The sequence below is a fragment of the Dipodomys spectabilis genome, unplaced genomic scaffold (assembly GCF_019054845.1).
Source record: "Dipodomys spectabilis isolate Male_0828 unplaced genomic scaffold, ASM1905484v1 ptg000051l, whole genome shotgun sequence".
NCBI lineage: Eukaryota > Metazoa > Chordata > Mammalia > Rodentia > Heteromyidae > Dipodomys > Dipodomys spectabilis.
The window spans coordinates 891,818-916,785 of NW_024870728.1; the positions used below are offsets into that span (position 1 = coordinate 891,818).

The 24,968-nt window shown below is 49.8% G+C and overlaps 1 protein-coding gene across 2 annotated transcripts in view; it reads right to left on the reverse strand.

Moving 5' to 3' along the window:
• Window positions 1-24,968, reverse strand: part of Inpp5d (inositol polyphosphate-5-phosphatase D) — a 118,422-nt gene that overhangs the window by 23,220 nt on the left and 70,234 nt on the right. For both annotated transcript variants that reach the window (XM_042679057.1, XM_042679056.1), the window contains 9 exons: window positions 21,771-21,851; window positions 21,577-21,648; window positions 19,448-19,571; window positions 15,890-15,996; window positions 15,016-15,118; window positions 12,898-13,094; window positions 12,113-12,230; window positions 1,495-1,591; window positions 917-1,055 (listed from right to left, as the gene is read on the reverse strand). In XM_042679057.1, coding sequence (XP_042534991.1) covers window positions 917-1,055; window positions 1,495-1,591; window positions 12,113-12,230; window positions 12,898-13,094; window positions 15,016-15,118; window positions 15,890-15,996; window positions 19,448-19,571; window positions 21,577-21,648; window positions 21,771-21,851 — 1,038 coding nt within the window. The remainder of the gene's footprint in view (window positions 1-916; window positions 1,056-1,494; window positions 1,592-12,112; window positions 12,231-12,897; window positions 13,095-15,015; window positions 15,119-15,889; window positions 15,997-19,447; window positions 19,572-21,576; window positions 21,649-21,770; window positions 21,852-24,968) is intronic.

Consider the following 24,968-nt stretch of genomic DNA (forward strand, 5'->3'; position numbering starts at 1 on the left):
ATTTATAGCCTGGGCTGGCTTTGAACTGCAATCCTCAGATCTCAGCCTCCTGAGTATCCAGGATTACAGGTGTGAGCCACCAGTGCCCGGCTCTGTGAGGACAGGTGGGTGCCTGTGTGGCTGCACTGGAACAGAGGCCCCATCCCAAATCTCCTTCATCCTGGCTGTTCTGCCCAGACTATCGGATGTCGTAGTCTTGGAGTCCTCTCTCCTGCCGCTTCTGTGACCTCAAACGAGGCTCTGAGACTCTGCATGGGTGAGTGAGTGGCTGTGCTGTCCTTCCTCGGGGAGCCAGAAGGACCCTTCCCACCCGTCTTGGGAAGAAGGCATGGCTGGGCATCAGCTAGAGCCCACCCTCAGCCTCCAGAGAGCTGTGAGGATAGCCAGAGGAACAGAGGTGGTCGAGGGGTGTGGGTTAGGTGGGGAGATGGCCGGGGTGTCGGGGATGGTGCCCCTGGGCACCCCCAGATCTCCTTCCCTTCACAGAACTGCAATGGTAAAATGTGAGAGTCCTGCCCACCCCAGGAGGGGTGACACCGTCGGTCAATGCCAAGTCTCTGGGCAGAAGCAAGCATGTGGGTTGTAGATGCTTCCTGTGGTCCCGCCTGCCCATCCACCCTCAGGACCAGGAGTGGGCATCCAGCATCAGAGTCTTTCACTGGATGGTGAGTACACCACTCCCTTCTTACACCCGGCCTGGCTGGCTGAGATACCCAAGCAACAGTGTCTGGAGGACAGGCGTCTACCCCAGGCGCATGGGAAGTGGACAGAAGCAAGCTTAACAAGAGGAAGCAGCCCAGAGAGCTGCTGCCTTTTCCCAGCTCTGTGTCCGTATGTCTCCATGGCCGTCTGTCCTGAGCAGATTCCTACCAAGTCTCAGTCCCTGACTGCCGCAGCCCCAGGCGACGCCTCTTACGCAGGTGGGCAGCTCCACACGGTAGTTGAGGTCCCCAAGCCAGAAGAGGTGGGTGAAGCGGTGGGTGATGTTGAACGGACTCAGCTTCTTGTCTCCCAGGGCCAAGAACCGCAGGATGTTCATATAGTTCTGGTTTCGTCTAATTCAAGGGAAAAAGCAAGGTGTTGCTGGCACGCACCCCACCACAACAGGAAGCCAAGGGGTCGTGTGGGGAGGGGAAACTGAGATCTCTAGTCCCTCCCTAGTGACCACTTGAGTATGCCAGAGGGCAGGAAAGTGAGGCTTCTGAGAGCCAGAGCCTGAGCAGCAATGGCCCAGCAGGGAACTGGAACCAGAAGTGCCCCCATGGCTGACATCATGACTGGGCTGGGGGTGTGGGCTTTGATCTGTAAGATTTCCCTTTAGGAAGGGAGCAATCTCTAGGAGTTTGCTGGTGGAGTTGCCTGTGTTGAGAATATGGAAGTCCAGAAAGTTCCAGGCTAGGGCTGAAGGCATCAGGATGGGCAGGTAGAGAGGTAGGCAAGGTTACCTGGGCAAATGAATGTCTGCACGGGCTCTAGAAGGAATGACTCTATTACCTGAGTTTCTTTTCACTTCCAGAAGTCAGGTGGCTGTTAACAAACCCCAAGGAAGTGCCATTGAACATGAACGACACGCCCACGGCTCCCTTATTCCCTAAGGGAGGGAAGAGAAAGACGACTCAAAAAGACAAAACAAAACAGGCAAGGTCAGCATGCCATGGTAGCACAGGCCTGTAATCTGAGAACTGGAGAGACAAAGGGATCGTGAGTTCAACGCCAGTCTGGGCTCCCTAAGAAGGCTCTGTCTCCATTATGAAGGGATAACAAAGCAAAGGAAGGTGAAAAATAGTCATGGTATTAATAAGAAGGAGAGAAGCAGGCCGGGAAGGGAGAAGAAAGCAGTCACGCGGGTGGGGGTGACTGCAGATAGCCAGCAGCCTTGGACTTCTCCACAGGGCATAGGAAGGAAGATGCTGTCGCCCACTCTGGTCACCTCCCATTAGAGGAGGGAAGGGGAGAGGTCAGTGGCCACTGGGCCAAGCAGACAGGGGACGGAGAGCATCAAGGAAGATTAGGGAGGAGGTACCCCTGTCTGGCTGGACGCCCTCCTTCCTGGCTACCTCAGTGTTCTCAGTGAGAACATCGAAGACCCTCATTGAGATCATACCCTTCCTTCCCAGTATCTTGCTCTGTTCTAGACCAAGTGTGTTCCTTGGTCCAGCAGCAGCTCCAGGGAACTTGCTGGAAAGGTAAATACCAGACGACCAAACCAGAGATTGTGGGATCAAGAGTAGGTGCCTGGCAAACTCACGAAGGCAGGGGCGGGCAAATGCAGGCCACTGCCAACTCGAAGTGGGTTTTACATTTGTGTGTGTGTGTGTGTGTGTGTGTGTGTGTGTGTGTGTGTGTGTGTGTGTGTGCGCGCGCGCGCCACTATTGAGACTCACAGGGTCTGGGTTCTGTCCTTACCTTTTTCACTCAAGGCTGAGGCATTACCTCTACTTCTGGCCTTTTGCTGGTTAATTGGGGATAAGAGTCTCTTGGATTTGTCTGCACAGGCTGCGTTTGAACCATGATTTCGGTCTCCAGAGTAGATAGGATTACAAGTGTGAGCCACTGGTGTCAGGCAGGCTGTTACATTTTTAAATAGTTGGAGGAGAATCAAAAGAAAAGCAGTCTTAGCTGGGTACCAGTAGCTCATGCCTATAATCCTAGATACTCAGGAGGCTGAGATCTGAGGATCACAGTTCAAAGCCAGCCTGAGCAGGAAAGGCCATGAAACTCTTATCTCCAATAAACCACCAGAAGACAGGAAGTGGCGCTGCAACTCAAGTGGTAGAGCGCTAGCCTTGAGCTGAAGAGCTGAGGGACAGCGCCCAGGCCCAGAGTTCAAGCCCCACAACCGACAAAAATAGAAAAGCAGTCTTTCATAACGTAATAAAATGTAAAATTCTAGTTACTCAGGAGTCTGAGATCTGAGGATTGTGGGGCAGGAAAGTCCATGAAACTCTGACCTCCAACAACGGACTCAAAACACACACACAAAAGCTAGAAGTGGAGTTGTGGATCAAGTGGTAGAGTACTAACTCTGAGCAAAACTGCTCAGGGACAGCACTCAGGCCCTGAGTTCAAGCCCCAGGAACAGCACCAAAAAAAACAAATAAATAACACACACAGGACAAAAAGCCAGAAGGTGGATGCTGCTGGTGCCTCATGCCTATAATCCCAGCCACTTGGGAGGCTGAGCTGTGAGGATCACGGTTCTGAGCAAGGCTGGCAGAAAAGTCTATGCGACCTCAGGAGGAATGGAGACCTGGACAGTACACCAGCAATGGTGACCAGAGGAGGGGCTGGGATGCACTTCCAGCCCTCCCTTTCCTTTCCTGCCTTTTCTCCATGCAGGGCGGCTCTGGTGCTGCCTAACCAGGGCCTGAAGTGGGGTCCACCACTCATCCCCGGGCCTCAGGCAAGGTAAGGCATCGCCACAGCCCACTCCCACAGGTGCCTGTGGCAAACGACATAGGACCAATGGAACTTCAGCCACTCAGACTGGGCTAGGTCCACTCTCAGTGGACCTCGTGGTTCTTGGGGTATGGACTCGCGACCCTCCAAAGGTTGCAGAGTCTAGCCTCTGTGCAGGCCTCCTGAGAGGTCCCTAGACCTCCCCTTCAGCGGTGTCCTGTTTGCTCATAGGCTGTGGGTGAAATCCAGGCGAGCAGTGTTGAGAGCCCTGCAGGGAGTCTCTCTGCATGATAAGCTTGACTATCTCGCTGGAACATCTCTCAAGGCTATTTACAGAATCTGGTCTTTGCATCCTGCCCCAAACAAAGACCAGGTAGCTGCTATTGACCACCTTTTCACATTGCCCTAAGCAAGCATCCTGCAGCTGCTAGCCCAATGAAAAAGCTTCCTTATTCTAAGCATATAAATACCCCTGTGTGAAAAATAAAATTTGGCAGCTTGATCAGAATCCTTGTCTTGCTGTCCTTCTTCGTGTCTCTTGTCCCTTCATTCCTTCTCGCTTAGGTTCACCGCCCTCGTTGAAGTCCTGCGGGTCGGGACAACTGGCGCCCAACGTGGGGCACGAGCCTCTGACTGAGGAAGGAACGCCGTCCTCCGGGAAAACTTGGCCAAGTACAGTCCGAGATCGCCTCGACAGACCCCGCCGAGAGACAGATCCAGGAGGAGAGTGGGGACGGCGCATGGTGAGTGACCCACTATGGGACAAGCAATTCGTCACATGATCTATTTCTGTCAGACCTCAGGGAGGCCTTCAAGACACGAGGAACGCGGGTTAAGAAAAAGGATTTAGAATTATTTTTCTCATTCATAGAGGACTTGTGTCCTTGGTTCTCCTTTGAAGGAATCATAGATGCAAAAAGCTGGCAAAGAGTAGGAGATTGTTTAAAAGATTATTATGAAACCTTTGGTTCAGAAAAGGTTCCTGCTACGGCCTTTTCCTATTGGAATTTGATTAATGACATTTTAAAATGTTCTCTGTTTGATAGTGGAATTTTAAAACTTGTAAAAACAGGAGAGGAGGTTCTCCCACATGCCTCTAGGCCCCCCTCGGCTTGCCCATCAGTTGTATTAGATATGACTGCTGGTCAATTTACTGAAAATCCCTTCCTTTTGTGGCCCAGCCCTTCAAGGGGCCCACTACCCCTCCAGATCCAGATGTTTTTTCTCCCCCCCTTTTACCTAACCTGGCACCTTTACGCGAGACTCTTCAACATAGGCGAGAACACCTTCAACTTTTAAAAGAACTGCGGTCCCTTGATTATGAACTCCGCATACTGGCCTTGGCCGATACGCCAAAAACGCCTGATAAAATTAAGGTTAGATCAGGCCATCAATCAGTTCTCGCCTTTCCAGTAACTCGGAGCCAGACAGATAGGGCCTCAGAGGGTGAGGAGGATGAATCAGAAGAGGAGGAAAAGGAGGATGAAGAGCAGGATACTGGGGATGAAGAGGAACAACCCACCCAGGGAAAAGGCCAACAAGAGTATAAGAGGCTTAGCCTCCGGTTTGTTGAAAAGCTTAAAAATGCATGTGCCCAATATGGCCCGACTGCCCCTTATACGTTAGCCTTGTTAGAAAACCAAAGTGCGCGCTGGCTCACCCCTAATGATTGGAAGTTCCTGGCCCGCGCCACCCTTAGTGGGGGTGATTTTGTTTTATGGAATGCGGACTTTAAGGAACAATGTAGAGAGACCGCGCAAAAAAATTTGGCTAAAACATCTTCAAAAACCTGGACCTATACTAAACTTTTGGGTAATGCGCCCTTTGATACCAATGCTAAACAGGCACGCTTTCCTACTGGACTTTTGGCACAAATTCAAAACGCTGGCCTTTATGCTTGGAAGCGTCTCCCTCAAAAGGGATCGGCTACTACTTCCCTGGTAAAGGTTAGACAGGGGCCAGAGGAACCCTACAGTGACTTTGTCTCGCGGCTTAACTTGGCTGCAGAAAGGCTTCTTGGGCCAAGTGAAAGTGAAAGTGCCTTTGTTAAACATCTTGCCTTTGAAAATGCTAATCCGGCATGTCAAGATGTCCTCCGACCACATAAAAACTAGGGTGACCTCTCTGAGTTCGTCAGGCTTTGTGCTGGAGTAGGAACCGCTCACACTATGGGGCTCGCCATAGGTGCTGCCTTTACCAAGGCATTTCAAGGTTCAGTCCCCAGCTCGCATGCTTGCTTTAATTGTAAACAACCTGGTCACTTTGCACGTGAATGTCCCTTCGGCAAACAAAGCCAAGGGGCAATGCCCTCCCAAGCTACAGGTAGACCACTCCCTGCCACTCTTTGTCCCAAATGTGGTAAGGGCCAATGAATGTAGATCCAAAACAAATGCCCTTGGACAGCCCATTCTCTCTCGTTTTTCGGGAAACTTCCCTCGGGGCCAGCCCCTGGCCCCGACCATCCCCCAAGACAAGCCCAGGGGCAATAGGGTTTGTCCCCTCCCAAACTCCCAGTCCTACACAAGCCCCCCACCTCTCTCCGCAATTGCCTCCCTCCAGCGGGCAACCCCAGGCAGTGCAGGACTGGACCTCTGTGCCGCCACCGACACAGTACTAGACTCTATACAAGGACCTCAAATAATACCCACTGGGACCCTGGGACCCCCTCCGTCTCATATGTGTGCCCTTATTCTTGGAAGAGCCTCTGCTACCTTACAAGGTGGCCAAGTTTTTCCTGGTATTATTGATAATGATTATACAGGAGAAATAAAAATTTTGGCCACGGCCATTAATGGGATTGCAGCTATTCCAGCTGGAACTAGGCTTGCACAATTGATACTGCTCCCATTAAATTCAGGGGGTTCTTCCACTGCTCAGACCACACCGCGAGGAACTGCTTCTTTGGGGTCTTCTGATGCGTATTGGGTTCAGCCTATCACTCAAAAAAGACCCACCCTCACCCTGCGAATTGAAGGAAAGGAGTTTCAGGGAATTTTGGACACTGGTGCAGATGCCACAATTATTTCCCAAAAATATTGGCCACCAAGTTGGCCCCTTACCCCGTCCCTAACTGACCTTAAAGGCATAGGGCAGTCAAAAAACCCTTTGGTAAGCTCCAGGGTTCTTAATTGGACTGACAAAGAGGGCAATAAGGGAACTGTTACTCCTTTTGTTGTTCCTGACCTCCCTGTTAACCTATGGGGTCGGGATATCTTGACCCAGATGAAAGTTATCCTTGCTAGTCCCAATTCTGTGGTTACACATCAAATGCTCCGTATGGATTTTGTCCCTGGTACAGGTCTTGGGAAATCAGGAGAAGGAATCGTTGAGCCCATCCAAGCTACCCAAAAAACAGATAAACATGGGCTTGGGTATTCGGATTTTTAGTATCGGCCCCTGACCCTCCTGTGCCCCATGCAGATAAAATCATTTGGGAATCCCAAACGCCTGTGTGGGTGGATCAGTGGCCCCTTACCCAAGAAAAATTGGAGGCTGCCTCCATGTTAGTACAGGAACAGCTGGTGGCAGGCCATATAGAGCCCTCTACTTCACCATGGAATACTCCTATTTTTGTTATAAAGAAAAAATCAGGCAAATGGCGCCTTTTACAAGATCTACGCGCCGTTAATAAAGCTATGCGCCCAATGGGAGCTCTACAGCCAGGCATTCCCACACCGGTGGCTATTCCCAGGGATTATTACAAAATGGTTATTGATTTAAAAGATTGTTTTTTTACCATTCCCCTACATCCTGAGGACAGACCCTATTTTGCCTTTAGCCTTCCTCGCATTAACTTTCAAGGCCCCATGCAAAGATTTCAATGGAAGGTACTTCCTCAAGGTATGGCTAATAGCCCTAGCCTTTGTCAAAAATATGTTGCCCAGGCAGTGGACCCTGTGAGAAAACGATGGCAGCGCGTCTATATATTACATTATATGGATGACTTGTTGCTTGCTGCACCTGACACCCACGAACTTAGAAACTGCTATTTAGACCTTTATAAAGCCCTTACTGCCCTGGGACTACAGGTTGCCCCCGATAAAGTTCAAACACAGGATCCCTATACTTATTTGGGTCTAGAACTCCAAAATAATCAAATTCGGGTTCCTCAAATTCAACTTCGTTTAGACCATCTTCACACCCTTAATGATTTTCAAAAGCTGCTTGGAGATATTCAATGGCTTAGGCCATACCTAAGGTTGCCCACCAGCGTGCTTTTGCCTCTTAATGAGATTTTAAAAGGGGATTCTGACCCCTCCTCTCCTCGCAAGCTTACTCCCAATGCTCGAAATGCTTTAACCCAAGTTACTGAGGCCATTGCCCAGCAGTTTGTTACACAGATTTCCTATAATCTTCCTCTGGTCTTAATTATTTTACATACCCCTCATACACCCACAGGATTGTTTTGGCAACAGATTCTTCACTCCAATAATAAGGGCAGCCCCCTGCTTTGGGTCCATTTACCCACCACATCCCCCAAGGTTATTGCTGTTTACCCTGCCCAGGTAGCCTCTATCATTATCAAAGGTCGCTTGCTTTCTCGACAATATTTCGGTAAGGACCCTGATACCATTTTAATTCCATACACCAAAGACCAGACTCAATTTTTACTTCAGACTGGGGATGAATGGGGCATCGCCCTGTCAGGATTTTTAGGACTAATTGATAATCATCTCCCCAATGATCCCCTTTTACACTTCGCCCAGCTACATCCATTTGTTTTTCCCAAGGTTACTCAAAAGGCTCCCATTCCTCAAGCCCTCACTGTCTTTACAGATGGCTCAAGCAATGGCCGTGTGGCCTTTGTTGTTAACAACCATACCACCACCTTTGATGCCCCTTACCAATCAGCCCAGCTTGTGGAGTTATTTGCTATAACACAGGTTTTTATGACGTTTTTTGATAAGCCTATTAATATTTATACAGATAGTGCTTACATTGCTCATTCTGTTCCCTTGCTAGAAATTTCGCCCGCAATTAAAACTTCTTCCAATGCGGCATTTTTATTTACTCAGCTTCAACAGCTAATTCAGGCCAGGAGACATCCGTTTTTTCTGGGACACATTAGGGCACATTCTGATCTCCCTGGCCCTCTTACACAGGGTAACGCTCAAGCTGATGCGGCCACTCGTTCCATTTTTCCGGTTTTTGTTGGGTCTGTCCAAAAGGCTACAGAATTACATAATCTCCACCATCTAAACTCCCAGAGCCTTCGATTGCTTTGTAAAATTACTAGACAACAAGCACGGGAGATAGTAAAGGCATGCCCTGCCTGTGTTGTCTCCCTTCCTGTACAACATCTGGGTGTTAACCCCCGTGGACTGCTACCCAATCAAATCTGGCAAATGGATGTTACCCATTTTCCTGAATTTGGAAAAACAAGATATATACATGTCTCCATAGACACATTTAGCGGGTTTGTTTTTGCTTCACCACACTCAGGAGAAACTGCCAAAGATGTTCTCTCTCACCTTGTTCTAGCCTTTTCTGTAATGGGAAAACCAGCCCACATAAAGACAGACAATGGCCCAGCCTATACCAGTGCCAAGTTTAAACAGTTTTGTGCTATTTTCCAGATTTGTCATACTACTGGGATTCCCTATAACCCCCAAGGTCAGGGCATTGTAGAACGAGCCCACCACACCCTAAAAACCTGGCTTACTCGCCTCAAAGCCTCTGCCTTTTCATTTTCCACTCCTAGGGATCGCCTTAGTCACACATTGTTCGCCCTTAATTTTCTAACTCTAGACAATGAAGGCCACTCGGCAGCTGACAGGCATTGGCACCCATCTTCCAGTTCTGCCCGCCCGTCTGTCATGTGGCGAGACCCCCTTACAGGCAAATGGAAGGGCCCAGATCCTGTTCTTATCTGGGGGCGAGGTTCAGCCTGTATTTTAGATCAAGAACAAGCGGCCCCAAGGTGGCTGCCAGAACGCCTGATAAAACAGGTGAATGGCTTACCACAACCCAGGGGAAGCCTTCCCCCCGAGGATGATGCCTTTTCTCTTGCAGATGCAGCTAGAACTCCAGACATGGACCATCCTGTTTAAATTTATTAAATAACAGATTAATCTCTTGGCTTCTAAGCCCATACAGGTTCATCACCATCGCCTTGATATGGCAGACGCCTTGATATGGCAGACCGCAGCATCGAGATCTAGGATTGACCCCAGGCTTTTAATTAGTGTTTTGCCATGAGCTTGTTCCAGTGGGAAACAGCCCTCCCTTTTTTTTCTTATTTAGAAAACCCTCCTTATTCATAACTCCTGACCATTCAACGGGCAAGACCTATTGCCATAAGGGATAGGTTCGCCCCTCCTCCTATAGGCCCCTCCGCTTGGGGGAGGATGCACCTATGGGAGGAAGAAAAAATGCTCTAATCAAGGGTGCAGGTAAGACTGCAGGGGGATGGATCCGCGAGATCCCAAAACCCAAGACCCCTGAGTGGCAAGCTCTGGTGCATGACGGTTGGCATGCATACCCACAAGCCGTCTCCTCAAAAAACAGGCCAAGGCCTGTAAAATTCCCCTCCCCGAGTGAGGACGCTCGCTCGGAGCGGAGAAAAACCCTGGGCCCTTAGAGGAACAGAGCCTCTGTCACCCCCTCAAAAAGAGCACCAACAATTAATGGTCAATTTTCTAAATAAGAAAGGGGGAGATGTTGAGAGCCCTGCAGGGAGTCTCTCTGCATGATAAGCTTGACTATCTCGCTGGAACATCTCTCAAGGCTATTTACAGAATCTGGTCTTTGCATCCTGCCCCAAACAAAGACCAGGTAGCTGCTATTGACCACCTTTTCACATTGCCCTAAGCAAGCATCCTGCAGCTGCTAGCCCAATGAAAAAGCTTCCTTATTCTAAGCATATAAATACCCCTGTGTGAAAAATAAAATTTGGCAGCTTGATCAGAATCCTTGTCTTGCTGTCCTTCTTCGTGTCTCTTGTCCCTTCATTCCTTCTCGCTTAGGTTCACTGCCCTGGTTGAAGTCCTGCGGGTCGGGACAGAGCAGGGCTCCCGTTTTCCCCAAAACCAGCCTGGAGCTGGACTCCGGCATGCCATGGAGGTCACTGGAGGCGAGGCCTGGCTCAGGAGGTGAAGCAGAATTGTGCAATAGAAGGATTGAGCAAATGTGTGCAGTGGGGCAGGGGCTGCAGGGAGAGGCAGGAAGCCCAGGGAGGCATCAGCTGCAGACGAGGGGAAGTTCTGGGCTTAGAGGCCATGCCAACCCCACCGTTCCACTGCCACAGGAAGGAAGGAGGGCGAGCGGGTGTGGACACCCACTTTGAAGTTCATCAGCAAAAAAGTAGAAAGCTTGTCCCATTCCATTGTAGCAGCTGGCTTCCTGTGGGCTCGGGGACCCGGTCTTATCCTTAGCACTAATGACCAGGAACCACTGGCCTGGCTGAGACTCCACCCACAGCTCCACACATGTTCAGTCCCTCCAATGCACACACGCATGCACGTGTGTGCACACGCACACACACAGATGTGAGGCAGGGTCACACAGACTCACACAGACATAGACTCACAAGCACACACTCACAGTGAAAGGGGGCAAGGGGAGGGGGCGGAGGAATGGAGAGGAAGAGGGATTGAGAGACGGGGGAGAACAATGGAAAGGGTGGCGTTGAGCAAGCTGCATTGTGCTGGGCTGGGAAGGTGCTCAGTGGTGGAGCGCTTGCCTTGCATGCATGAAGCCCTAGGTTTGATTCCCCAGCACCACATAAGCAGAAAAGGCTGGAAGCGGTGCTGTGGCTCAAGTGGGTACAGTGCTAGCCTTGAGCAAAAGAAGCTCAGGGGCAGTGCCAGGCTCTGAGTTCAAGCCCCAGGACTAGCAAGGAAAAAATAAAAAGGTGCATTGTACTCACACGCTGAGATGTTGAATCAAAACCCCTGTCTACAACTACTTAGAGATAATTAAAGAATTAAAAAAAATCCTAAATGTAAGATCCAGGTGAACTTAATCAAAATAGAACATATTTGTGCTTCAAAAAACACAAAAACACACAGCCTCGCTAATTTCACAGTCAACCACACTCTGACGAGTCTACTCTTTCTTTTCTTTCCTTTTTTTTTTTCTTTTCTTTTTTCTTTTCTGTGTGTGTGTGTGTGTGTGTGTGTGTGTGTGTGTGTATCCTGGGGCTTAAACTTAGGGCTTGAACACTGACCCTGAGCTTTTTTGTTCAAGGTTAGAACTGTACCACTTGGGCCATAGCTCCACTTGTGGCTTTTTAGTGGCTAATTGGAGACGAGAGTCTCATCGGCTTCCCTGCCTGGGCTGGCTTTGAACTTTGATCCTCAGATCTCAGCCTCGTGAGCAGCTAGGATTATAGGCATGAACCACTGGCACCAGGCTCAGTCCACGCATTTCTACCTCCATTCTCTGAAGCAGCCTACTGCATCAGAGCTAGAATCAACATTTCCAATGTGGTCTACACCCAGCCTGGCATCTGACTCCTGTCCTAGTTTCTGGCTACTCAAATACTCAAAAGTGGGATCCCTAGACTGACCAACAGCAGTGCAGTCTCCTGGGAGTTTGCAGGACAAGGAGTCTTGGGCTCCACCTGAAACCTAATGAGTCACAGACAGGCAGGCAGGCAGGCAGAGAGACAGACAGACAGACAGACAGACAGACACACACACACATACACACACACACCCCAGGAGAAAGGTGAAGCAGAGCATGCTGGGAGAACATGCTCCCTCCCACTCACCCAGGGTGTTGGCGATGCCTGTCTTCACGTTGTCCGTGCAGATGTGGCTGATGCGGTTCTCATGCTCCGGCTTGGCTAGCACCACGATGCGGATGTTCCAGAGTGTGTGGATGGCCATCTGGCAGAGAGGAACATGTGACACTCAGCTGAGTTGGAGTGGTTGATGCCAGAGCACAACCCCAGCCCTCTGGGATGAGGAGCCCTGTCTGTGGTTGCTGGCCTTCGAGGGACTTCTAAAGATGCCCAGACACAGGATGAGGCATCTCAGAGGTGAGAGGCCTGGGCTACTGCTACTTCCATTATCTACAACAAGCCAGAGTGGGGAAGGGAGGGGGGATTTTTGGCAACAGCCCTTGGATCTAGATGCATCTTTCTGGTTTTTGAAGCTGGGGACCACTGTTTAATTTTTTTTTTTACTGGCCTTGAACTCAGGGCCTTGTCCTCTTGCTTGGCTGTTTTTGCTCAAGGCACTCTACTGCTTGAGTCACAGCTCCACTTCTGGCTTTTTGTTGGTTAACCGGAGATCAAGGTCTCTCAGGCTTTCCTGCCTGAGCTGGCTTTGAACCTCAATCCTCGGATCTCAGCCTCCTGAGAGGCTAGGAGTAATCGGAGTGAGCACCGGCACCCAGCTAGCCCCACGAGGTGGAGAGAGGATAGGCCGAGTGTGCCCTGGCCTCTGAGATGCTTCTGACCCAGCCCAGTGCTGTGGATCCCCTCTGTCTGTCCATCCGCCCATCTGTCTCAACCCCGCCCCGCCCCACCCCCTCCGTCTTCCCTGGGCTCACTGTTTTGAAGGTGATGCTGGTGATCTCTTGCAGGGAGTGTCGCAGGATCTCCAGCCACTCCTTCTCCCCCAGGGGGTCTTCCTGGGTGCCAATGACGTAGATGTCGTGGGGGATGTAGTCCGCCGAGTCGTCCCGCGTCTTCCCCTGCCCCTTGGAGAGAAACCAGGACGTGATCTTCTTGGGAGGGGGGGCGTTACCTTCAACAGCAAAACCCAACACCAAGTGAGTCAAAGGCACATCAGGTCGGCAGCGTCGGGGGATTCAACATGGGTTTTGTGGGGGGCGGGTAATGAAGGAAGGGGCCTTCGGAGGGGAGGGAGCCCCCTGCCCTTGTGTAAGAGGTCAGCCCTGCCATCTCTAACCAAAAGATCTCTGCTGGCAAAGGGTAGATGGAAAGCACCCTGTGCCACAGAATGGATTCTTGAGGCCAGGTGTAGAAGGAATCTGGAGATCAGGTGAGACCGAAAGGGCCAGAAGAGGACACAGGACCCCCACGACACGGGCTGGGGCTCTACTCCAGTGCTGCAGTGACCCTAAAACATATGGTCACAGCATGGCAAGCTGGGGGCAGGGGGTGAATGAAGGCTGATGCCCAGGAGTCCCTGGACCTCCCATCTCCTCCTGGAGCCTGGACCCTCAGCACTGCCCTTTTCTCTGTGTCCCCACCTTCCTCCAGCTTGACTCTGCCCAGGACAAAGTTAAATTGAACTTGAGATCCACGAGCAAGTCTTTGTGTGTGTGCCAGTACTGGGGCTTGAACTCTCAGGGTCTGGATGCTGTCCCAGAGCTTTTTTGCTCAAGCTGGAACTCTACCATTTAAGTCACAGTTCAACTTCTGTTCATTTGTTTGTTTTTCTTTTAGCTGCTTAATTAGAGAAGAGTCCCATAGACTTTCCTGCCCAGGCTGGATTCAAACCTCTAATCCTAGATTTCAGCCTCCTGTGTAGTAGGATTACAGGCGTGAGGCACTGGCACCTAACCCATAGGTAAGTCTTAGGTAAGTAGGCCTCATGCCTACTTAGATCTGCACCCAAGATTCAGATTAATGATATTTCTACCTTATTGTGTATTCCTAGTTGAATACTTAAATGAAATTTTGTTTAGCATAACAAAATCAGTACAATATACGTATTTAGCATATTAACCTATACTAGTAATAAATACTATACACACACATATATATGTATATATGTATGTAATATGTATATATCCCACTGCATATTTCTAGTTAAGTGCTTAAAATTATGTATTTAGTATATAAACTATATTAGAATACAATATATATTTGGTATTATATATAATTTGGAATCTATTTTCTTTCTAGCTAAAGACCTATACTAAAAACTACCTTGTTTGGGCTGGGAAGGTGGCTTAGTGGTAGAGTGCTTGCCTAGCATTCATGAAGCTAGATACCATAGAAACAGAAAAAGCTGGAAGTGGCTCTATGGCTCAGGTGGTAGAGTGCTTGCTAGTCTTGAGCAAAAGAAGCTCAGGGACAGTGCCCGGGCCCTGAGTTCAAGCCTAGGATTGGTAAAAACAACAACAACTACCTGGTTGGTAGGAAATTCAATTTTTTTTTTTGGGGGGGGGGGGGGGGGGTCCTATCGCGGGGCCTGAACTCTGGGCCTGGGCGCTGTCCCTCAGCTCTTCAGCTCCAGCCTAGCACTCTACCACTTTAGCCACAGCACCACTTCCGGCTTTTTTCTTTTTGCTTATGTGGTGCTGAGGAATCGAACCCAGGGCAAATGCTCTGCCACTGAGCCACCTTCCCAGCCTCGGAAATTCAATTTAATTTGTATCCTACATCCTATCTACCTGCCAACCTCAACCCCCCCCCCCCCCCCAGATAAGTCAGAGTGCACATGACCCCATCACCTACATATTCAGATTCCTCCTCCCCCCAAAAACCCCTCTCAGTTTGGACATGCAAAAAGTAGCACCAGCTACTTTTAGGGTCCAGAGCCTATTTTTCTTCTCATCTCAGGAGCAGGGTGGCATTCCCTAGAAAGGAGGCTAAGCAGATGGTCTGGAGGCTGGCTGGGGCTGGAAGAGGAGGGGAAAGGAAGGGAGAGGAGGAGAGGGGAGGGGAGGGACCAGTGGGAGGGGCGCAGGACCCACCCATGTTCCAGGTGCCGATGAAGATGGTGATCATGTCCGGCTCTGGCTGCTCCGAGTGCTTGTTCTTCATTTGCTGCAGGAGCTGGCAGAAACCTTCTCTCTTCTGGAGATGGAAGGACAGACGGGCTGAGGAAGGCCCTGCCTCCTGTCTGCCTATCACACGCTGCCAAGGCCTCGCCAGCTTCAAAGCACTGAGGGGACTGGCAACCAGTGCAGACACCCAGGTGGGCAATTGGAGACGTGGGCCTAAAGCCAGGAGGGGGGGCCTCCTGACCCGCCATGCCATCGCAAGGGCGAGACGTGAAGGAAACCAGAAACTGCACCAACACCCACCCCTGGCAGCACACCTGCCAATCCAGAAAAGCTCAGATGCAATCTTCACATCTTACTCACGTCTTACTGTGGACCATCCACGAACTAGTGCCAAAGCATTTTTAAAATTAAACAGGAAATGGAGGTATAGCTCAAGTGGTAGAGTGTCAGCCTTGAGCAAAAAAGCTAAGAGACCACCATACCCAGGCACTAAATTCAAGCCCACCCCAAAAAAATCTAGTGAGTACGAGGCCCCAAGTTCTTTTGGGGGGAGTGAGTTGTGGGGCTTGAACTCAGGGTCTGAGTTCAAGCTTTTGTGCTCCAGGCTAGTTCTCTACCACATTGAGCCACAGCTCCACTTCTAGTTTTCTGGTGGTTACTTAGAGATAGGAGTCTCACAGACTTTCCTGCCCAGGCTGGCTTTGAACCAGAATCATCTGACCTCAGCCTCCTGAGTAGCTAGGATCACAGGCGTGAGCCATCAGTGCCAACTGGAGTTCAGTCTTTGCCACTACTACTACCAGAAAAAAGAAAAACAAAAAAAAAGGTGGTTGACACTTACTTTAGAGTCAGCAAAGACATACTCCTTCCGTAAGGTCTTCTCCTTTTCTGTCTCCACCAAAATCACCAGCTTGTTCAGAAACTTCTGTGATTTGATGAGTTGTAGGACTAAAGGAAAACCATGTTGATGGATTTGTTTCCAAGTGGCAGGGTGTGTCCAGCCCCACCTCACCTAGCCCTTGCCTTCTCCTAGGCTGAGCCTTGGTCGGCTTCTAGGATGTCCTCCAGGATCCGTGCTATGCATTTTCCAGAATGAATTAGAGGTGGGGTGGCCAGAGACAGTGATCATGACCTAGCTTCTCATCTTTCTCCCTCGGCTCCCTTTTTCTGCTTTTTATTTACACTTAAATTTCAAAGTTTTACTCAATTATTAGTTTCACTGATTCTAAGCGTTATACTTTTACCACTTTTAAGTTTCGTACATGTATATATTAATGAGCATTGATCATATTTACCCTCCATTATTCCCCTTTTTCTCCTTTCCCTGGGGTATCTTTCCTCTTTCCTAATAGTTTCTCTTCTATTTTCTCTGTGTGTGTGTGTTGGTGTTGGGCCTTGAACTTAGGACCTAGGCACTGTCCCTGGACTTTTTGGTAAGGCTAGTGCTCTACTACTTGAGCCACAGCTCTACTTCAGGGTTTTTTGGTGCTTAATTGGATAAGAAATGTACTCATGGGGCTGGGAAGGTGGCTCAGTGGTAGAGCGCTTGCCTTGCATGCTCGAGACCCTGGGTTCGATTCCTCAGCACCACATAAGCAAAAAGAAAAAAGCCGGAAGTGGCGCTGTGGCTCAAGTGGTAGAGCGCTAGCCTTGAGCTGAAGAGCTGAGGGACAGCGCCCAGGCCCAGAGTTCAGGCCCCACGACTGGACCAAGAAAAAAAAATGTACTCGTTATCTTGCCCATGTAATTGTAACCCCTCTGTATGGTATTTTCACAATAAAATATATAAATAAATAAAATAAGTCTAGACTCCATATATGGAAGAAAACATGCTACTTGTCTTTCGTTGTCTTGGCTTATTTTGTTTAACATGATATTTTGTTTAACATGATATTTTGTTTAACATGATCTCCAGTTCTATGCATTTTCCTGTGAACAACTTTTCTTTTCTTTCTTCCTTTCTTTCATTTTTCTTTCTTTCTTTTTTTTTTTTGTTGGTCATGAGGCTTGAACTCTGGGCCTGAGCTCTTCAGCTCAAGTGGTAGAGCGCTAGCCTTCAGCTCAAGGCTAGCGCTCTACCACTTGAGCTACTGTGCCAGTTTTCTGGTGGTTTATTGGAGATAAGAGTTTCATGGATTTTCCTGTCCGGGCTTGCTTTGAACCGTGATCCTCAGATCTCAGCTTTCTGAGTAGCTAGGATTTGGCCACCAGCACCTGGCCAAATTTTCTTGTCTTTACCTTTTACCCTGCTGGTACTAGGGCTTTAACTCAGGGCAGGGGAACTGTCCCTTAACTTTTTCACTCAAGGCTGGTACTCTACCACTTGAGCTTTTTGGGGTTTAATTGGAGATGAGAGGTCTCCTACCTGGGCTAACTTTGAATTACATTCAGACCTCAGCCTCCTGGGTATATAGGATCAGGGGCACGAAGGCCGAATATCATATATTTGCTATATATGCCACATTTTCTTTATCCATTTATCTGCCAATGAGCATGTAGGCCAATTCCATAGTGTGGTCATTATGATTAGTATCATGAGAGACATGAATGTTTGGATGCTTGCATTGTTTGCTGCTTGTTTCTTCTGGGTAAATATCCAGAAGTGGTATAGCTGGATCATGTGTTGGCTTTAATGTTAGTGTTTTAAAGAACCTCCATACTGATTTCCAGGGTAGTTGCACTAATTGACAACTGTCCTAACCATATATAAAGGTTCCTTTTGTCCGGCATTAGTTCTTGTTTTCTTTCTTCTGACGGGGCAGTTTTAATTTGAATTTCTCTGATAGTTAAAGATGTTGGACAATACTTCATGCTTTTTATTGATCATTTATATTTGAGAGCTCTCTGGTCAATTCACTTACTCATTTATTGATTTATTTGTTCTTTTGATATGTTTGAGTTCTTTATATTCTGGTATTAATCCCATCAGATGAATAGCTGCCAGCATTCTATCTTTCTACTATAGTAATTGCTTCCTTTGCTGTGCGGAGGTTTGTTAACGATGGCAACTGCATTGGCCAGCTCTTGCTCATATTTTCTGAGCTATTACAATTGTCTTCAGAAAACCTTGTTGGTATTGATATTTAGCCCTATAATCCTAACCACCTAGGAGGCTGAGATTGGGAGGATTCAGCTTCAGGGCTGGTGCTCTATCACATGAGCCACAGATCCACTTGTGGTTTTGTTTTTCAGTAGTTAATTGGAGTTAAGCATCTCACAGATTTGTGGTTCAAAGGAGAACTCCTAGACTTAAAGGAATGTGATCCACTGGTACCTGGCTGATATAACCATCTTACAGATGGAATGAGGCACAGAGAGGCTAAGTAACTAGGCCAACAGGACTCAGCAGACAGGTTGCAGAGTCTGGATTTGAACCTGGTCAGTCTCAAACCACAGGGTGGAACACTTATCCACAGTCACCTCCCTCCCCCAAGATCTTAGCTCAACAACACTCAAGCCTGGCACTTCCGATCTTGCTTCACCGTTTCCCAAAGCCTGCCTGGCATCTGAGATAACATCTAAGCTGTCCAACACACCCCGCTCTCCAGCACTGGTTCCCCGCCCCGAGCTCCCCTCCGTGAGGGGGGGTCTGCACAGCTGTTCCTGCGGAGCGCTCTTTCCTCAGCCCTGGTCACTTCCACCTTGCGGTGGAGCTCATGTGCCTGTGGCTCAGAGGAGCCCTCAGTAGCTCAAACCACTGGAGTGATCCATTTACATGAACATGTCTTGGCCAGTCAAGGCACCATGATCAAAAGTGAGGTAAGAATGGGGGGACTGGGCTGAGCGCTGGTGGCTTGTCCCTGTCATCCTAGTTACTCAAGAGGCTGGGATCTGAGGATTGCAGTTTAAAGCCAGTGTAAGCAAGAAAGTCAGGGAGCCAAGGCTCAAGGGGCTGATCCCAAAGGTGTTGCTGGGGGCTGGGCTCTGTTCTGTATAGTTCTGTCCTCCTCCTCAGAGGAGACTGAGACCCAGAGAAGATAGTTTGGTCTGCATCTGGATCTATTGGCTATGCCAATTGGTAGCTATGAGCACCATGCTATTTGGGACAAGAACACACACACACACACACACACACACACACACACACACACATACACACACACACACGCATACACGCACACAGAGCACACACACAGAGCACAGAGCATAGCATGTACATATACAAAACTAGTGCTGGGGCAGGACATGCTAAGGTGACACGTACAATCATTTCTAGGGGTTCTACAGCAGGGAGAGAATTCAGGGAAGGCCCCAAGGTGACCTTGGGGTAGGGCAGGAATGGTGTAGCAAGGTGAGCTGGGGTTGTCCACAGTGCTGGAGTCTGGCCTGGCCTTTCCTGAGTCCGGCCCGGGCTGCTTATTCCATATGCCCTGCGGGGAATCAGGGCACAGGGCCTTACTTTTCTTGTGGCTGTAGAATTTGTCTTCAGACCCGTCCTTGGACTTCTTCACGATCAGTTTCCCGGACTCCACGTCCACTTTGAGGTGTATTTTCTGTGGAATTCCCAGAGACTCGGACTTCACCTTCACAGAGAAAGAGAGGCAGTCCAGTAACTTTGTGGGTGGGATTTTGTGACGCCAGCCCATGAGGCCCTTAGCATCCGGCTGGGCAACGCTGGACCAGTAGCCCAAGGGCCATTGAGCTGTCCCCCAGCCTCTCCCACTCACCCCACAGCCCCCAACATGCACACTCCAGTGTCCTCAAGAATGAAAGCCCAGTACTAGCGGCTCACAGCTGTCATTCTAGCTACCCAAGAGGCTGGGATCTGAGGATCATGGTTCCAAGCCCCAGCCTGGGCAGGAATTCTGGTGAGACTTTTCTCTCCAATAAACCTCTCAGAAAAAGCTAAAAGTGGCGCTGTGGCTCAAGTGGTAGAGTGCTAGCCTTGAGGCCAAAGAGGCTCAAGGACAGTGTCCAAGCCCTGAGTTCAAGCCCCAGAATCAGAAGAAAAAAAAAAAGCCAAGCAAGAGCACGAGGATTTGAGTTCAACATAGTGTCCACACGAGAGAGAGAGAGAGAGAGAGAGAGAGAGAGAGAGAGAGAGAGAGAGAAAATGGGTGGGCACCCACTATGTACCCCAGATGTTTTAAGCAGGTGGAGACAACAGATGAACCTCTGAGAAATAGTTCATTCATCGAGTCCTTTGACAACACATTCATTGGATGTGTCATCTTCTTCTAGAAAGAATTTGGGCCTTGTTACAACCACTAATTAAATATTTATGAATAATAATTGAAAAAAAGATACTTACATACTCAGAAAACAGAAATATGTCTTTTAGGGAATCATTTCAGGATAGAGGAAAGTTGGGGGTGGAGAGCTGGGATGTCTCATGCTATGTTTCTGAACGTGGGGCCAGGCTGGCTGGTTCGGGATTAAAGAGAGACACATTGCCACGCGCCGGGCAGAGAGGATCGCAGCCTGAGAGGAAAGCTTGAGCCAAACGGTTAGCAAGACCCCTACCTCAGCCAAGAAGTTGGATGCGGCCGTCAAGTCTGTAAATCTCAGCTACAAGGAGGTGTAGGTGGGAGGATCATGAATTTAATCCCCAGTAGAGAGATGAAGGAAAGAGGGAAGGGAGGGAAGGAGGGAAGGAGGGAGGGAGGAAGGAAGGAAGGAAGGAAGGAAGGAAGGAAGGAAGGAAGGAAGGAAGGAAGGAAGGAAGGGAGGGAGGGAAGGAGGGAGGAAGGGAGGGAGGGAGGGAGGGAAGGGTTTGAACACAGATCCTGGACTCTGTCCCTTAGCTTTTTTGCTCAAGGTTGGTGCTCTCCACTTGAGCCACAGCTCTAGTTTGAGCTGTGGTGGGTTTTTTTTGGTGGTTAATGGACAATCAGATTCTTAAGACTTTCCTGTAACTGTGATCCTCACATCTCAGCCTTCCTGAGAAGCTGGGATTGCAGGCATGCCCCCTTGCGCCTGATCATGAAGGGGACTTACAGAAGCCTCTAGGCTTTTCTTTTTCTTTCTCTCTGGGCCTGGGCGCTGTCCCTGAGCTCTTCAGTGCAAGGCTAGTGCTCTACCACTTGAGCCATAGCACCACTTCCAGCCTTTTCTGCTTATGTGGTGCTGAGGAATCGAACCCAGGGCCTCATGGATGTGAGGCCAGCACTCTACCACTGAGCCACCTTCCCAGTCCTTATTCTTTTCTTTTTTGGTTGGTCATGGGGTTTGAACTCTGGGCCTGGGCGCTGTCCCTCAGCTCTTCAGCTCAAGGCTAGCAGCTCTACCACTTGAGCCCCAGCACCACTTCCGGTTTTCTGGTGGTTGATTGGAGATGAGAGTCTCACAGACTTTCCTGCCCAGGGCTGGCTTTGAACCGTGATCCTCAGATCTCAGCTTCCTGAGTAGTTAGGATGACAGGTGTGAGCCGCCAGTGCCCAGCTCTAATGCCTCAATTCTAACATACTACCACCTTCCTAGCAAGGTGCTTCTGCCCACTGCCATCCTCCACCAGGGGACTTCAAAATCCCTTCTTCCACAGGCAGCAAGGTGGAGCCAGAGCAGGCCCTGCCGTCCCGCCCCACTTACCTCAAAGGTGACTGGGGGGATGAGGGAACGCCGGTGGGGGGCCTCCGAGCCCTCATGCAGTAAGGCCTTCACCTGTGGGTGGCAGGGAGGGGGTGAGAGGGTGCAGAGCCTGGGCCTGGCATTCTCCTTGCAGAGGGAACCCCAGCAAAGTCAAGAGGCGCCGCAGGGCCCCCCTCCGCTCCCCCAGCAGGTACCTTATCTTCAATGGAGGACAGCAGACCCATCAGTTGGCTGAGCTTGGCCACCATGGTGATGGGACTGGCCTCGCCTGGCGCCTGGAAGATGAAGATGGTGCCTCAGCTGAGTGCAAACCACAGGGAGGTGTCATGAGGAGCCCCCCACCCCCATGGCTCCTCATCCCATGCTCCCAGCAACTCCACGGGCACCACTACCATCCCCTGCACACGAGGACACCAGCCTCCCCATGTCTTCAGAGCCCAAAAAGCTCAGCGCTTCTTCCATCTAAATCCAACTCTACACGGCTTCCCCTGCTCCCACTCAGCTACTTAAAACTTCCGTGACGCTGGGCGCCAATGGCTCAGGCCTATAGTCTTAGCTACTCAGAAGGCTGAGATCCGAGGATGGAGGTTCAAAGCCAGCCTAGGTAAGAATGTCTGTGAGACTCTTTTTTTTTTTTTTTTGGTCTGGTTGTGGGGCCTGAACTCTGGGCATGGGCAGCTCACTTGAGCCACAGCGCCACTTCCAGCTTTTTTCTTTTTGCTTATGTGGTGCTGAGGAATCGAACCCAGGGCCTCATGCATGCAAGGCAAGCGCTCTACCACTGAGCCACCTTCCCAGACCCTGTCTGTGAGACTCTTATCTCCACGGAACCACCAAAAAGCTGGAAGTGGCACTGTAGCTCAAAGTGATAAGTGCTAACCTTGGGCAAATGAGCTCAGGAACAGCACCCAGGCCCTGAGATCAAGCCCTGGAGATAAGAGTCTCACAGACTTTCCTGCCCAGTGGCTTTGAACCATGATTCGCAGATTTCAGCCTCCCGAGTAGCTAGGATTACAGGCGTGAGCCACTGGTGCCTGGGCTGCCTTGGTGGTCACCTCTCTTTCCTCCGACTTCCCCTGAATTAGTGCATCTGTTCTGCTTCTACCACACACCCACTTTTACCGCTTAATCCCCCCCCCCCCCCACCAGCTGAAGGAAGAGCTCTGTGGAAACCCTGGCCCTTCTAGAAGGCCCCATGCGACCTGGTGCCCTCGCCCTGAGTCACGCTCAGCCTCATTTCAGATCCACTGTGAGTCACACACTGAGACTTGGATTCCACCTGGCGCCAACACTTCCCTGTGGCTCAGGTCTCAGACCCACCAAGAGCTGTCCCCAACTACTCCAGGGAAAAGCCACCAAGCCATCTCTGTCAATCCACCCTGCTCTGTCGCCACCACCCAGAGTCACGGCCTTCATTTATGAGCTGACCGTGTGCTTCCCTGGCTAGAACACGGCATGGTGAGGATTGAGCCTCAGAGCTCTGTGCTCAGCAGCGCAACCCGGGCGCTTGGAACAGGGGCCTGTGAAGATGCTTAGTGGAGTTGTTTGGTGGACACAGCGGCGCAGAGGCCTCAGGCCTTGTAAACATCTGCCTGGCGGTGGGTCTATGTTCTCAAGCATTTATTTATAGAAGACATGTCTGCCAGGCTGGGGCTGTGGCTGGGTAATGGAGTGATTACCTAGCACGCGTACTGAGTTCCACCAACAGCACAACAAACAAAAACGGTAAAAGAAAAGCACAGAAGCCAGGTGCACCGGTGGCTCATGCCTGTTATCCTAGCTACTCAGGAGGCTGAGACATGAGGATCACGGTTCAAAGCCAGCCTGGGCAGGAAAAGTCCGTGAGACTCTTATCTCCAATAAACCATTCAGAAAACCGGAAGTGGCGCTGTGGCTCAAGTGGTAGAGCACTGGCCTTGAGCTGAAGAGCTGAGGGACAGCGCCTAGGCCCAATGTTCAAGCCCCACAACCGACAAAAAAAGAAAAAAGAAAAAAAGAAAATCGCAGAATATCTACTCTATGGCAGAATTTGTCAATAAGACCCCATCCCTGAGGGAATGAGAGACTCAGACACATGTATGACTCATGAAGCAGAATGGAGAATTACATTACCAGGCTATACCTCCCCTCCCCACCCTCCCTTCCCTCCCCTCCCCTCCCCTCCCTCCCTTCCCCTCTCCTTTCTTTCTTTCTTTTGGCAGTACTATGTGTGAACACAGGGCCTCACTTGATTCACCTGCCTGGCAGTTTCGCCTTAATTATTTTCTAATAGGGTTTGGGGTTTATGGCAGGACTACTTGGGACAGCAGTCTTCTTACTTGTGGTTCCTGCAGAGCTGGGGAAACAGGTCTGTCCACCACACCCAGCTACTGGTTGAGATTGGACCTCTCAATTTTTTTTTTTTTTTTGCCTAGGCCAGCCTCAAATTGACATCCTCTCATTCTCTGCCTCCAGTATAGCTAGGATTATAGGTATGAGCCATGAGCACCCAGCTCTGCTGGCTTTCTTTTTGGTTGTTGGTGATTTTGTTTGATTTTGGTTGTTGCTATTTCTTTCTTTCTTTCTTTTCTTTTGTTGGTCGTGGGGCTTGAACTCTAGGTCTAGGCGCTGTCCTTCAGCTCTTCAGCTCAAGGTCAGTGCTCTACCACTTGAGCCACATCGCCACTTCCAGCTTTTTCTGCTTATGTGGTGCTGAGGAATCGAACCCTGGGCCTCATGAATGCAAGGCAAGCGCTCTACCACTGAGCCACCTTCCCAGCCACATTGTTGCTGTTTCTTTTAGAAGAGTCTTACTATGTAGACAAGGCTGGTCTTTAACTCCCGATCCTCCCACTTCAGCTTCCAGAGTGCAATTATGCTTTTTGCACCACCACAACTAGTTACTCTTGCTTTTTTTTTTTTTTTGGTTGGTCATGAGGCTTGAACTCTGGGCCTGGGCGCTGTCCCTCAGCTCTTCAGCTTAAGGCAAGCGCTCTACCACTTGAGCCACTTCTGGTTTTCTGGTGGTTAATTGGAGATAAGAGTCTCACTAACTTTCCTGCCTGGGCTGGTGTTGAACCACGATCCTCAGATCTCAGCCTCCTGAGTAGCTGGGATTAAAGGTGTGAGCCACTGGCGCCTGGCTTACTCTTGCTTTTGACCTCAATTTTCTACTTAGCTATTCTAAGTAGAGCAATTCTGCCATTACCATCTCCACTGTCATCTCTACCACCACCATTAATAGCATCAAAACTCTTACAACCAATACCACTGCCACCAGTATCACCACTACCAGTACCACCACCACCAGTATTATCATACCAATACCATCACCAATATCACCACCATCAATACTTCCACCTCATCAATACCATCACCAGTATTATCACACCAATACTGTCACCATCATCAAT